This window comes from Armigeres subalbatus, chromosome 1, assembly GCF_024139115.2.
Source record: "Armigeres subalbatus isolate Guangzhou_Male chromosome 1, GZ_Asu_2, whole genome shotgun sequence".
Taxonomy (NCBI): Eukaryota; Metazoa; Arthropoda; class Insecta; order Diptera; family Culicidae; genus Armigeres; species Armigeres subalbatus.
The window spans coordinates 315,952,121-315,967,420 of record NC_085139.1 but is presented as its reverse complement, the minus strand read 5'-3'; the positions used below and the strand labels follow the sequence as shown (position 1 = coordinate 315,967,420).

Here is a 15,300-nt window from a genome sequence, read left to right as displayed (position 1 = left end):
AGTTTTCTATGGAACAGTTTAGCTTGAAGCTGTCGACCTTTTTTTCTCGCCGGATCGCTGTCAACAGTCAATAGAAAACTCGCTATTCTTTCTTTATTCGTTCATAGCGATAACTTTCGAGTAACTTTTTCACCTTTTGAAAGATTCAAAATAGAGATAACTTAACCTTTCGAAAGATTCAAAATAAACATGTCGTTCATTACTAAGCTTATGCGCTGTGAAAAATCTGGTCTATTGTTCCAGAAACATTCGAAATGGATTTACGTTCATATTTTATCTTTTCCCCTAATTTATCTTTTCCCCTAACCAAAGAAAATTGTCCGAATACTTGTTCGGTTGTTCAGGGTAGGGATTGAAGCTCAAACCAAAAACAGCATAAGTATTGTAGGGTTTGAGTAAAATGCCATCAGCGTGTGTTAACAGATTCACACATTCAGCGTGTCAATCGGCGAGCAGCAAGCTATGACTTTGCCTCTTCTAGTCAGACCTCCGCGGCTTGCACACGCATCCACGGAGAGTCGCTGTCATAACTTCGTTCCGGCCATTTAGGGTCACACAAGTATTTGCCCCCATTGTATGTTGCTTACGCCAAAGTAACAATGAGGTACTGTTGTACTGAAATTATTGGAGTCAAATTGGATGAATATATATAAAAAATATTATGTTTTTGTTTTTGTCGTCTTAACTTCATTTTCATTTTAATCGCTGCTGGAGGAAGATCAGGGATTGAATCTAGAGCAAACCTTTACTTCCCTTTACCATCTCTAGCTCTGCATAACTCACGAGAGAGACGCCAATGAGACATTGTTTTACATGCGGAAACATCCCCAAGGGCAATTGAACAAGAACTAAGCGTTTTATCTTAGCTCATCAGTGGGGGCTGCTTCGCAAACTCTGTTTTTCTCGCACTTGAATTAGGTTGCAACATTATCGTGGCTTGTTATGATTGAGAGAGGTTCATGATTCTCATTTATCTTCTGGAGAGCAAATTTTACAACCCTTCAGGAAGACATTATGAGTTGGAGAGTGGTCAAAGCATTTCTCATTTTATCCCATGTCCGAAATTAAATTTTTTTACCGAATGGTAGGTTTAAATCAGTAAAATTTTATTAATTTTAAATGTTTTAACATACCATATTTGCACGATGGACTGAAGAATATGGTATACAAATTACCAATAAAAGATAGCCCACAAAGACAGCCCAATAACATGTTACAAAGCCGTATTGTAAAAATAGTATTTGGCAGTTATCTCCTTAGTTTCTAATTGTCTTTCTTATTTGGAGAATTTAACTGAAATTAAGCTTAAAAGTGACATTTCAAAAATTATAAAATAACTAAATAAAATAACAAGATTACTTTAGAAGATATTTTCATCGATGTCCTAATGGAATTGCTGGGTATCACCAGTCATACTTACTGTCACCTTTAAGTTTAATTCTCCAAACGATAAATTTAGTTACAATATGTAAAAGCATCTAAAATTTTCCTTATTTTTCAGATTTGGCGAGACCCGCTATCGTGAATATCTTCGACGGCGCGATGAGTTCCTGTCGCTCACATATCAAAATTAATCCCAGAGGACTCAATCGAATGACGGCAAATGACTAACCGGTCATTGGAGAATCGGAACTGAAAGTTCGAAAAGCAATTAAAAATAACTATATGTTGGCTCAGCTCAGCGTTATTAGTTTAGTTAAAAATCTCGACCCGCACTGCGATATTCATTCCAATTATGCTTTTACAAATGGATAGTAATTCATCACAATTAATGTATTGACGAAGCAGCAGTGCTTAACCGAATCCAGGCCAAAGTAATGTTTGTGTAGTTGCGTTTACTGTTTTTATTTGTAGAACAAACTGACTCGAAAATGTACAACATTCGTTTTCTTAGGGTTATGATATTCAAATAAAATTGATTAAATTTTCCAAACAGAACTACCCATCTGTTTTTTTTTTCAATGAATGTATTTCTACCCATATTTACACAGACTTGGTTTTGGAAACGTTTGACGTTTCTCGTATAAGGATACTAATTGGCTAAAATAAGAGTTTCAATCATTGCACACGCGTTCCATTGATTGATACAAAAATAAATGCAATCTGGTTTGATTCGTACGTAAACTATACTCGAGAGGAATCACCGCTGTTTGGCTAAATGCATCCGTTTCCATGGTGTTTGGCGAGCCTACTGCGCCGACAGCAGGAACAGGTTCGGGTTCTCCAGCTGACGTTTCCACGCATTCGAGAAGGACGCCATGGTGACGCCATCGATGACTCGATGATCGGCCGACCAGCTGACGTTGATGATGTGCGCCGGAATCACATTGCCGGCAGCGTCGAAGCGCGGAAGCACCTTGGTTTGTCCGATCGCACCGATCGCCACCTGTGGCGCCATGATGCACGGGTGGGTGTAGGTGCCGCCGATCTGGATGGAAAAGAGTTGTATTGACTTTAATTTCTGTTGTACAGAGGCGATAACGGCCAACTTACGATTCCAATGTTGGACAGGGAGAATGTTCCATTGGTGAAGTCATCGGGCGTGAGAGATCCCTTGGCGCCTCGTTGCTGTAGAGCGTTCAGATCGGCTGCAATTTGAAGAATCGATTTGCTTTCGACATTTTTGACATTCGGCACTACCAGTCCTTGAGAAGTATGCATCGCAATGCTGATGTTGTGGTAAGACTTGTAGATTATGCTTTCGATTGGCTCATCAAACGAACTGTTTATGATCGGGTGTTCTTTGAGCGCGTTGGAAGCGGCTTTCACGAAGAACGGCATGTAAGTGAGTTTTACTCCTCGAGCTAAAGCCTCCGCCTTGAGGGCTTCACGCACTTGAACGAGCTTCGAAATGTCGATTTCATCACTATAGGCAAAGTGTGGGATTTTCTAAAATGAAACATTGACGGTTCTGTGATTAGAAAAAGTTAATAAAATTAAGTAAAAAAAACTAAACTTACCAGTGACTCCGACATGGATTTGTACATAGCCTTGGCAACACCCTTCAATGGAACAACGGTTTCCAAAGACTTGGAGCAGGGAGCTGTTGCGACCGGTTTCGCCTGCGCCAGCGTTGGATGTGGCTTGACCGTACCTTGTGGAATGATGTTTAAAAACTCCAAAACATCTCCCTTCAGCACGCGCCCATGTTTGCCCGAAGCCTTCACCTCGCGCAGATCCACCTTGTTCTCTATTGCAATTCTCCGAACAGCGGGCGTTGCCAGCACTTTCCCGCTTGTGATCACAGCCGTCGCCGCCGCTGTGGTAGTTCCACCAGTTGCCACAGCCTGTGCTTTGACTACTTCCTCATCAGAACTGCTTTCGCCGCTACTGCTGCTGCTGCTATCTTCGTCCGCCTCATCTTCAACTTCAAAATCCAGCAACGGTTTGCCAACCAGCGCAATCTCATCGATCACTTTGTGCAGCTTCACGATCTTTCCATCGTACCTACTGGTGATCGTGACCGACGCCTTGTCACTCTGAACTTCACACAGGTTGTCGAACTGTTCGACGACATCGCCTTCCTTGACGAACCACTCCTTCACGGTTACCTCGCGGATTCCCTCACCGATGTCCGCTAGTTTGAACGAAACGATTTTGTCCAGTTGGGCACTGGTGTGGAATTGCGTTACAGCGACTGCCCGCTTGTTCTGAAATTCGAACGGAAATTCTTGATCAATGATTGCATTGATAGGCTGAACTTTCTAATTGACTGCTAATTCCGTTCCATGACAACAACTGATCGACAGGAACAACTTGCTTATCGCGAGTGAACACGTTGGATCTAAATAACTGGTACGCAAATAAACTCAACACACTATTTTTGTTCTTGGAAACAACAAATCAATCTTGTTTTCACATATTCATAAGATTCCTTGCTCTGGTAGTCGGTTATGTCTACATCCATATGAAAGCAAACACGTCAAAATCACTTTCGTCACCACTACAACACACCTCCAACCAGTCGCGCGACTGGTACGTAGGTATTTTGCGCGACGCATGCATAAAACTGATAATTCTGCCCGACAAACACAGGCACTGAGCTGCGTCGTCAGGTCAAACGACCCCTCGCGAACGCAATTATATAAGATCCTCACAGTGCTCGACATATCCTGGCCCCCGTATTGCAACTTACGACGCAAGACACTCACAATTCGCTTCCCATTGGTGAGAAATCGGCGCACTAGGACAGAACCGTGTCGTTGGATCAAGCCGGCCATCTGCGTTTCCGGTGGAGGGTATTAGATCGGCACTTCTTCGGTAGGTTCAAAGTGATGCGGGGTTGATGAGGGTTTGAGTATCCAGCGAACTTCTTCCGTCTTCGAGCAATCGCCGAGAACTGAAGTGTGCTTGCGAACAGCGTAAACGCGTTTGAAACCAAGTTCACTCTGGTAATTCAGTGTGCGTGTCTTTATAAAATTTCGCGAATACGATCGCCTAGGGATGCCTCGATCGAGTAATAAAAGTTAATCTTATCTGATAGAAACCGATCGTGAATGTATGATCGTCTGATAATTTGTTGTAAAACTTCATTGGTGGATAATTCCAAGCAATTTGAACATCCCGCAAAACTTCTTGGTTGTAGTGTCTTGGCTTATCTTCGAACAGTCGCTGAACCGTACGCAAACAATCACCGCAGCGTTTTTTCTGCGCTATTCTATCTACTGCAGACGACCGTCAACAGACAGCGACCACGACAAAGTCGGTGATAGCGAAAATGCTCTCTCTACTATTCCTATCCTGCCCCCATGCGGCTTTGCCCGAGTCTGCCTATCAGCAATCAGCATTGATTGAAAACGAACCTACTCAGAGTCAGTCGCACGTGTTTGATAAGCGAAAGTCATTGTCAGTAGGCGGTGAGTGAATGTGTTGCCATGGAAGTTATTGAACTTGTTGTTCAAGTAAATGACGTTGATTTTCATTGACATTCCATCAATTTGAAAATTAGGAACTGACTGGAGACTGCACCATTCGATTAACATTTATCCAATTTTATCGATAACTGTGTGAATAACACAGTAACAATGTTTATCAGTTTATCCTTGAGAAATCAAGCTAGTGCCGTTTGTGGCATGAAAGAACTTGTTTGCAACATTTCAATGAAGATTTCGTTGTGGATAAAGTTGAGCTTTCGCCCTTTTCATGTTTGCTTAGAAAAACAAAGCTTGGAGCTTTATGCCGGTACATTCGGAAAGTTCACTTTAAGCTCAGCGATCTTAAAAGCTTACGACTTTCTAAAATTAATAAAGTCTAACTGTTTAAAACATTCAGGTATTTCCATTTCTGGAAAATAAAGGACTATGACAGTAACTAGCAATAAAGTAATGACTGTTATGTACCTCTGTCCAATGACAGAGACAGCGAATGAAAGGTTCGATCTGAGCAATAATAGCGTAATACATGTAACGCGTTCGAAACATTAAAAGCAAAATAAACGAGTTGACACAGTCAGTCTACTCTCGACAATCATCCAACTAAGTTCAGTTATTTTATCCGCTACAAAGAAAACAGATTTTAACAGTTTGGCGACGAGAAAAAAAATATTTCATCGATTAAGTGCATAAAGAGAGGAAGCGTTGAGAAAACAACCCTTGGCCGTTTGAAGTTAGATAGTTGAACATTTTAGTGAATTTGTCAATTAAAGGTGTGATTTCTTTTCATTTAGTAGCTATCTATTTTCGATACGGTGATATCTCGAACGCTGTCTCTACGATTTGGTCGGCCTGGTGACAATAAGGAACGTTTTCAAGCTGAAATAAGGTGCCTAGAATCGACGGAACAACGGAATAGTTCGGAGACGGCGTGATCGTGGAGCCTTGCTTCATAGGAGGAAAGTGCTTCTTTGTGCCGAGTGGCAACGTATTGGGCATCAGAGGATCAGGTGAAGATAAAGCGTTTCATACATATTTCAACAACACTATTGTATCTGGTGAGTTTATTGTTTCTTTAAAACTATTTAACAAAAAACAGCTGACAATATCGTTAGCCTTTGTTAACCGCGGTTTCTTTGTTTTCATATTGTTGGGGTGCGTTTAGTACTTCAAAATGGCTCCAACGAACATTACGACTACAATTGAGCCTTATCGCAAAGGCACTTCATTCTCAGATTGGTTTGAACGTTTAGAGTTATTCTTTTTAGTGAATAATGTAGATTCGGATATGAAAAGAGGATATTTTGTAACTCTTGGAGGACCAGTAATTTTTTCAGAAATAAGAATACTATTTCCTACCAAGAGCGTCAATGATATTCCTTATGAGGAGATGACTCAAAAACTTAAGGCTAGATTAGACAAAACAGAGAGTGACTTAATTCAACGCTTAAAGTTCAACAATAGAGCTCAGCAGCCAGATGAAACAGTAGAGGACTTCATTTTGTCTGTAAAATTACAGGCGGAATATTGTACCTTCGGGGCTTTCAAAGACACTGCCATTCGAGATAGAGTTTTAGCTGGGCTACGGGACAATTCCCTTCGCCAAAGGTTGTTGAGTGAAGAAAATTTAACTCTAGAATCAACAGAGAGAATTATAGCAACGTGGGTAATGGCCAAGGGGTGTCTCACTTAGGATAAATTGAATTAATCTGCCAAAAATAAATCAAGCAACCATAGCAACTTTATTTCGATATGATACGAAATAAACAAAAGTGATATTGATGATTTTAGCAACGTAATGAATTGACCATATGTCAAATTGAACAATGACAGTGTCGGTAAATATGGTTCATTATTAAAAAATATTTTACATGAAAGGTTTGCATAGGGAATCAAAATTAAACTAATATTGGGCGGGCTTAAAAAACAGTGTCGCTACGCATAAAAATGAAGCTTTATTCATGCAAAAGCGCTACATAATTAACGAACATTCAATTAAAATATCAAACTTATCTTTTCATATTTTATCTGAAATTGAAGAAAAATTCTTATGAACGGAATGTTGTATTTTATTTTCTTGGATTCTTGGAACTACAAAGCTCAGCTGTCGCATTGCACACCAGAAGTAGAACTAATAGACCCAAAGCCGTGGTAGAAAACGTCTCCGGTAGAAGTCCGGAAACAAACAATGAATTCTTGGATACCGACGTTTAAAAAATACAGTTTCCTAGTATTGAACATGAAAAATAGCTTAATAATGTATGTAGTCTCAGTTAATTCAGAAAACTTTAATACGCAGATTGTTCTGTAATTATGCAGCTTAGAGGCCGAGGCCAAACAAATATCATAGATGCAGGTAACAGTTTAGCTTCTGATATTTTTAATGCAATAAAATGCCCAACACTTGTATGTTTCTTCTATATATCTTGGTTCACGATTGGGTCGTCCTTGTCCTCTTCTGCATGCATTACTGGCATTAATTATTCTGAAATAAGAAAATATTTCATTAATATATGGTAAACACGAGGTAAACATAAATCACATCACACATCATGTCCAAAGCTGTGTTGTTAAATTCAACAATCGCCTTTGATGAGTGAGTTTGATGAGTAGAACTGTCAAAAATTTGTTTAATGTAGTTCATCCGTGACAAATGTAATTCACTCAAGTGTCGCACAGTTCTTGTTGCATTTAGTTTTAATGCTGCTGATGAAATTCGTGTTTATCAAGACCAGAAATGTCAAAAATAATTTACAAATATGCAGAACGGTACCGGTACAACGTAGTAACGATTTTTTCCCTTTATTTTATCCACACTGTTAATCAAAGACGTTTTTTTTTCAGGAAATTGGAACTATTTGGAAATTATGAAAATGGAAAAGAATATAAGGCGATACGAAAATGCCACCGGCATTTGCATCGTTAAGAAATTACCTTTGGGAATCCTTGAAAATCTCCTACAAAAACCCTGAAATTCTTCAGGATCTTCCTCCAGAAAAACCTGAAGAAGTACCAGGAATCCCTCCAATAATATAACCTGGAATTCCTTTATAAATATCTCCAGGAAATTCTGCAAAAATACCCGACAAAATTCTATTAAAAACTCATCCGGAATCTTCCCCAAGCATTTTTTTTTTCCCCAGGAATTCCTCCAAAAAAAACTTCACAAATTCTGCCAGGAATTCTTCCGGAAATTCGTCCAGAAATTCCTCCGAAAATTCTTCCAGAAATTCCTCCCGAAAATCCTTCAGAAATTCCACTGAAAATTCCTCCAGGAATTCCTCCGGAAATTCCTCCAGATATTCCTCCGTAAATTCCTGCAATAATTCCTCAGGAACTTCCGGAAATTCCTCGAGGAATTCTTCCGGAAATCCCTCCAGAAATTTCTGACGGAATTTCTCCCAAAACTCTTCCAGGAATTCCTCCAGAAAATCCTCTTTAAAATCCTCCGGAAGTTCTTCCATAAATTCCTCCAGGAATTCAACTGAAAATTTCTCCATGAATTCTTCTAAGAATTCCTCCGGAAATTCCTCCAGGAATTCCTCCGGAAATTCCTCCAAAAAATTCTCCTGGAAATCGTCCGGAAGTTCCCCCAGGAATTCCTCCAAAAAAAAACTTCACAAATTCTGCCAGGAATTCTTCCGGAAATTCGTCTAGAAATTCCTCCGAAAATTCTTCCAGAAATTCCTCCCGAAAATCCTTCAGAAATTCCTTCGAAAGTCCCTCCAGAAATTCCTTCGAAAGTTGCTCCAGGAATTCCTTCGGAAGTTCCTCCAGGAATTCCTCCGGAAATTCCTCCGGGATGTTCCTCAAGAAATTCCTCCAGAATAACTTTCCGGGAATTCCTCCGAGACTACCTTCGGGAATTCCTTATTAAATTACTTAAGAGTTTTTCTCGAGACATTAATTCGGCAATTCCCCCGAGAATTCCTTAGGGGATTTCTCCGGGAATTCTTTAGAAAGTTCCTCAAGTAAGTCCTCCGAGAATTAGTAAGTTCCTCCTGGAATTCCTCCGGGAATTCCTCCGAAAGTTTCTCCGGGAATTTTTTAGGGATGTTCCTCCAGAAATTCCGCTGGAAGTTTCTCAAGAAATTCCCCTGAAAGTTCCTCCAGAAATTCCTCCAGGAATTCCTTCGGAAATTCCTCCAGGAATTCCTCCGGAAACTTTTCAAGGAATTCCTCCGGAAACTTCTCAAGGAATACTTCCGGAAATTCCTCCAGGAATTTCTCCGGGGTTTCCTCCGGAAATTCTTCCAGGAATACCTCCGGAAAATCCTGCAGGGATACCTCCGGAAATTGCTCCAGGAATATCTCCGGAAATTCCAGGAATTCCTCCGGAAATTCTTCCGTGAATCCCTGTGGAAATTTCTCCGTGAATCCCTCCAGAAATTTCTCCGGAAATTCCTCCAGGAATTCCTTTGGAAATTCCTCCAGCAATTCCTCCGGAAATTTCTTCAGGAATTCTTCCGGAAATTTCGCCAGGAATTCCTCCAAGAATTCCTTCGGAAATTCCTCCGGAAATTCCTCCAGGAATTCCTCCAGAAATTCCTCCAAAAAATTCTCCTGGAAATCGTCCGGAAGTTCCCCCAGGAATTCCTCCAAAAAAAACTTCACAAATTCTGCCAGGAATTCTTCCGGAAATTCGTCCAGAAATTCCTCCCGAAAATCCTTCAGAAATTCCTTCGAAAGTCCCTCCAGAAATTCCTTTGAAAGTTCCTCCAGGAATTCCTTCGGAAGTTCCTCCAGGAATTCCTCCGGAAATTCCTCCGGGATGTTCCTCAAGAAATTCCCCTGGAAGTTTCTCAAGAAATTCCCCTGGCAGTTTCTCAAGAAATTCCTCCAGAATAACTTTCCGGGAATTCCTCCGAGACTACCTTCGGGAATTCCTTCTTAAATTACTTAAGAGTTTTTCTCGAGACATTAATTCGGCAATTCCCCCGAGAATTCCTTAGGGGATTTCTCCGGGAATTCTTTAGAAAGTTCCTCAAGTAAGTCCTCCGAGAATTATTAAGTTCCTCCTGGAATTCCTCCGGGAATTCCTCCGAAAGTTTCTCCGGGAATTTTTTAGGGATGTTCCTCAAGAAATTCCCCTGGAAGTTTCTTAAGAAATTCCCCTGGAAGTTTCTCAAGTAATTCCCCTGGAAGTTTCTCAAGAAATTCCCCTGAAAGTTCCTCCAGAAATTCCTCCAGGAATTCCTTCGGAAATTCCTCCAGGAATTCCTCCGGAAACTTCTCAAGGAATTCCTCCGGAAACTTCTCAAGGAATACTTCCGGAAATTCCTCCAGGAATTTCTCCGGGGTTTCCTCCGGAAATTCTTCCAGGAATACCTCCGGAAAATCCTGCAGGAATACCTCCGGAAATTGCTCCAGGAATATCTCCGGAAATTCCAGGAATTCCTCCGGAAATTCTTCCGTGAATCCCTGTGGAAATTTCTCCGTGAATCCCTCCGGAAATTCCTCCAGGAATTCCTCGGGAAATTCCTCCAGCAATTCCTCCGGAAATTCCTTCAGGAATTCTTCCGGAAATTTCGCCAGGAATTCCTCCGAGAATTCCTTCCGTGAATCCCTGTGGAAATTTCTCCGTGAATCCCTCCGGAAATTTCTCCGGAAATTCCTCCAGGAATTCCTCCGGAAAATCCTCCTGGAATTCCTACGGAAATTCCTCCAAGAATTCCTCCGGAAATTCCTCCAGGAATTCTTTCGGAAATTTCGCCAGGAATTCCTCCGGAAATTCCTCCAGCAATTCCTTCGGAAATTCCTCCGGAAATTCCTCCAGGAATTTCTCTGGAATTTCTTCCCGGAATTCTTCCGGAAGTTCCTCCACGAATACCTACGGAAATTCCTACAGGAATTACTCCTGCAATTCCTCCTGGAGAAACTCTCAAAGGAATCCCCGAAGGAATTCTTGATGAAATCTGCAGAAGTATTCCTGCAGAGATTTCCGAAAAAGCACAAGTGGAATCTCATTTGGCAATTCTTCCGAGAATTCCTCCGGAAGTTCCTTCGGAAATTCCTCCGGAAGTTCCTCCGGGAATTCCTCCGGAAGGTCCTCCGGAAATTCCTCCGGAAGATCCTCCGGGAATTCCTCCGGAAGTTTCTCCGGGAATTCCTCCGGAAGTTTCGCCGGGAATTCTTCCGTAGGTTCCTCCAGGAATTCCTTGAGGATCTCTCGGAGGTATTAATTGAGGAACTTTCGAACGAATTCCCAGAGAAATCCCCTAAGGAAATCTCGGGGGAATTGCCGAATTAATGTCCCGAGAAAAACTCTTAAGTAATTTAAGAAGGAATTCTCGAAGGTAGTCTCGGAGGAATTCCCAGAAAGTTATTCTGGAGGAATTTCTTGAGAAACTTCCAGGGGAATTTCTTGAGGAACATCCCGGAGGAATTTCCGGAGGAATTCCTGGATGAATTTCCGGAGGAATTCCTGTAGGAACTTCCGAAGGAATTCCTGGAGGAACTTCCGAAGGAATTTCTGGAGGGACTTTCGAAGGAATTCCTGGAGGAACTTCCGAAGGAATTCCTAGAGGAACTTCCGGAGGAATCCCTGGAGGAACTTCCGGAGGAACTGGAGGGGCCCTCCTTAGCCGTGCGGTAAGACGCGCGGCTACAAAGCAAAACCATGCTGAGGGTGGCTGGGTTCGATTCCCGGTGCCGGTCTAGGCAATTTTCGGATTGGAAATTGTCTCGACTTCCCTGGGCATAAAAGTATCATCGTGTTAGCCTCATGATATACGAATGCAAAATGGTAACTTGGCTTAGAAACCTCGCAGTTAATAACTGTGGAAGTGCTTAATGAACACTAAGCTGCGAGGCGGCTCTGTCCCAGTGTGGGGATGTAATGCCAATAAGAAGAAGAAGAAGAAGAAGAAGAAGAACTTCCGAAGGAATTCCTGGAGGAACTTCCGAAGGAATTCCTGGAGGAACTTCCGAAGGAATTCCTGGAGGAACTTCCGAAGGAATTCCTGGAGGAACTTCCGAAGGAATTCCTGGAGGAACTTCCGAAGGAATTCCTGGAAGAACTTCCGAAGGAATTCCCGGAAGAACTTCCGAAGGAATTCCCGGAGGAACTTCCGAAAGAATTTCTGGAGGAACTTCCGGAGGAATTCCTGGAAGAACATCCGAAGGAATTCCTGGAGGAACTTCCGGAGGAATTCCTGGAGGAACTTCCGAAGGAATTGCTGGAAGAACATCCGAAGAAATTCTTGGAGCAACTTCCGAAGGAATTCATGGAGGAACTTCCGAAGGAATTCCTGAAGGAACTTCCGAAGGAATTTCTGGCGAAACTGCCAAAGGAATTCTTGGAGGAACTTCCGAAGGAATTCCTGGCGAAACTTCCGAATAAATTCCTGGAGGAGTTTCCGAATGAATTCCTAGAGGAACTTCCGAAGGAATTCCTGGCGGAACTTCCGAAGGAGTTCCTGGCGGAACTTCCGAAAGAATTCCTGGCGGAACTTCTGAAGGAATTCCTGTCGGATCTTCCGGATTTTCCTGGGGGAACTTCCGAAGGAATACTTGGAGGAACTTCCGAAGGAAGTTCCGTAGGAAATTCCGGAGAAATTCCTGGAGGAATTTCCGGAAGTATTCCTTGAGAAGTTTCCGGAGGAATTCCTTGAGAAGTTTTCGGAGGAATTCCTGGAGGAATTTCCGGAGGAATTCCTGGAGGAATTTCCGAAGGAATTCCTGGAGGAATTTTCGAAGGAATTCCTAGAGGAATTTCCGGAAGAATTCCTGGAGGAATTTCCTGAGGAATTCCTGTAGAATTACCGGAGAATTCTTGGAGGTGTTTCCGGAGAAATCGGTGGAGAAGTTTCCCAACGAATTCCTGTAGAAATTTCCTAAGAAAATCCTGAAGAAATTTCCTGAGGAATTCCTTGAGGAATTTCATGAGGGATTACAGGAGAAACTTCCGGAGGAATTCCTGGAAGAATTTATGTTGGAATTCCTGGAGGAATTTCCGGACGATTTTCTGGGGGAAATTCCTGGAGGAATTTCCGGAGGAATTCCTGGAAGAATTTCCGGAGGATATCCTGGAGGAATTTACGGAGGATTTCCTGGAAGAATTTCCGGAACAATTCTTGTTGAAACTCTAGGAGGGGTTTCCGGAGGAATACTTAAAGGAATTTCCGAAGGATTTCCTGGAGGAGGTTTTTCCGGAGGAATTGCTGAAGAATTTTTTAGAGAAATTCCTGGATGAATTCTCGGAGACATCACTGGAGGAATTTCCGGAGCAACTACTGAAGGAACTTCCGAAGAAATTTTTGAAGTAAACTCTTGAAAAAATTTTGAAAGAATTTTCAGCAAAATTCCTGGAGGAATTTCCGGAGGAATTTTCAGAGGAATTTATAGAGGAATTGCTGGAGGGATTCCTACAAGAATTTTTGAAGGTATTTTTGGAGAAATATCCGGTTGGATTCTAGGAAGAACTCCTGGACGAATTCCTGGAGAATTTCCGGGGGGAATTTCTGGAGGAGTCCTTGGAAGAATTTTCAGAGGATTTCCGAAGCAAGGATGTTATCGATCATTTAGTAATCTGCCTTCGATCATTTAGTAGTTTGTCAATAACTCATTCCAGAGGCTAAATTTCAAAATGTGTTGTATGGTGGACATCTAGTGCAAAGGTTTTTCTACAACTCTGCCTAACAGTTCGTTGTTTGAATTTCACTAATAACGGAACTATAGCGCTAGTAGCAATAACTTAGACTAAATGATTGCATATTTTGTTATCACTTAGTATAAGTATAGAAACTCGCACCGTAACTCCTTTAATAGTGGAATTCGAACATCGACCTGTTAAGGAGAGTTGTAGAAAAACCTTCGCACTAAAAGCCCACCATACAACACATTTTGAAATTAGGCCGGTGGAATGAGTTATTGACAAACTACTAAATGATCGATAACATCCTTGTTCCGAAGAGGAGTTTCCGGAGGAATTCCTGGATAAATTTCCATAGGAGTTTCTGGAGGATTTTTTGGGGGAATCTTCGGATTTATACCTGGAGAAATTTCCAGAGGGTTTCCTGGTGGGGTTCCCGGATGAATTCCCGAAGGAACTCCTGGAGGAACTTTTAGTGGAATTCTGACGAATTCGGAGGAAGAATTTCCTGAAGAATTTCCCGAAGGATCTCATGAAGGAATTGCTTGAGGAATTCCTAGAGAAATCTCCGGATGATTTCCTGGAAAAATTTCTGGTGGAACTCCTGGGGAAATTTCGGGAGGAATTTCCAGAGAAATTCTTGAAAGAATTCCTGAGGGAATTCATGGAGGAGCTTCGATTACCATCTAATACCATCCAAAGCTAATGATTACCATCCCTATAACCAGAGACCGGCGGAGTGAAAAACTGACGAAATGGCAACGTATGAAAATGCATGAAATCGTTTAAATTATACTGGCAGCACTTGAACTTTTTGCTTGCTTCTTATGGAAGCAAAAAGTAAACAAGTCGAATTGAAACCGCTTTTGACGGTTCGATTGGAAACAAGATGGCGTCTTCGCCAATCTCTTATTCTAGTATTTCTAGTAATCATTGGAACTGTTTGATGAAAATAGGGTTGCTAATGATTACCATGGGGCCCTCCTTAGCCGTGCGGTAAGACGCGCGGCTACAAAGCAAGACCATGCTGAGGGTGGCTGGGTTCGATTCCCGGTGCCGGTCTAGGCAATTTTCGGATTGGAAATTGTCTCGTTTTCCCTGGGCATAAAAGTATCATCGTGCTAGCTTCATGATATACGAATGCAAGAATGGTAACCTGGCTTAGAAACCTCGCAGTTAATAACTGTGGAAGTGCTTAATGGACACTAAGCTGTGAGGCGGCTTTGTCTCAGTGTGGGGATGTAATGTCCATAAGAAGAAGAAGAAGAATGATTACCATTCACTTCAAATCGACTTTATTTCGATTTGAATTCGCTGCGATAGTTAGCAGTGAGACACCCCTTGGTAATGGCAGGAGCAAACAATAGAGGGCTTGTAGGTGCAGGAATGGCTGGGCTGGATAAAATTGCTTTTTTGAATAATCATGGGCAAGGCCCGACGGGGTCAGTTATGAACAAGCTAAGTAATACCTTCCAGCTGGCTAACAGTTATAATAATCAAAATCACACATATCGAGGGACTGTGAAAAGCAGGCTTGGTTTCAGGTCTAGAGTCGGTGATAGTCCGAAAGAGAGGTTTAGCGATAGGCGATTCAGGGAGTTTAAGACAAACCAATATAGGCTTAAAAACATGAAAAAAGATGACCGCTGACAGCGCCTGAATTATGCAGAAATAATATGTGAGTTTTGCGGTGTAAAAGGCCATATGAAAAGAAAGTGTTTCAAGCTAAAAAACATGAGGAGGGACGCAGTTAACATGGTGTAAGATTTTGAGTCTAAACGTAACGATGAGGGAGGTCTAAGTCAGCTGATGAATAAAATGAGAACGGACGATTCT

General features: G+C 41.8%; 2 protein-coding genes across 2 annotated transcripts in view; one reads left to right on the top strand and one right to left on the bottom strand.

The window, feature by feature from the left end:
- The window catches only part of LOC134207953 (ethanolamine kinase), a 37,392-nt gene extending 35,454 nt beyond the window's left edge, over positions 1–1,938 (top strand). The window contains exon 5 of the mRNA XM_062684048.1: positions 1,502–1,938. Within this exon, the coding sequence (XP_062540032.1) occupies positions 1,502–1,574 (73 nt within the window). The 3' untranslated portion in view covers positions 1,575–1,938. The remainder of the gene's footprint in view (positions 1–1,501) is intronic.
- LOC134207951 (lipoamide acyltransferase component of branched-chain alpha-keto acid dehydrogenase complex, mitochondrial) lies at positions 1,925–4,362 on the bottom strand. The gene is made up of 4 exons (XM_062684044.1): positions 4,152–4,362; positions 2,961–3,650; positions 2,494–2,889; positions 1,925–2,428 (listed from the first exon to the last, which is right to left on the bottom strand). The coding sequence occupies exons 1-4, from the start codon at positions 4,218–4,220 to the stop codon at positions 2,189–2,191; spliced, it is 1,395 nt and encodes a 464-aa protein (XP_062540028.1). The 5' UTR covers positions 4,221–4,362; the 3' UTR covers positions 1,925–2,188.
- Between the last annotated feature and the right edge of the window lie 10,938 nt (positions 4,363–15,300).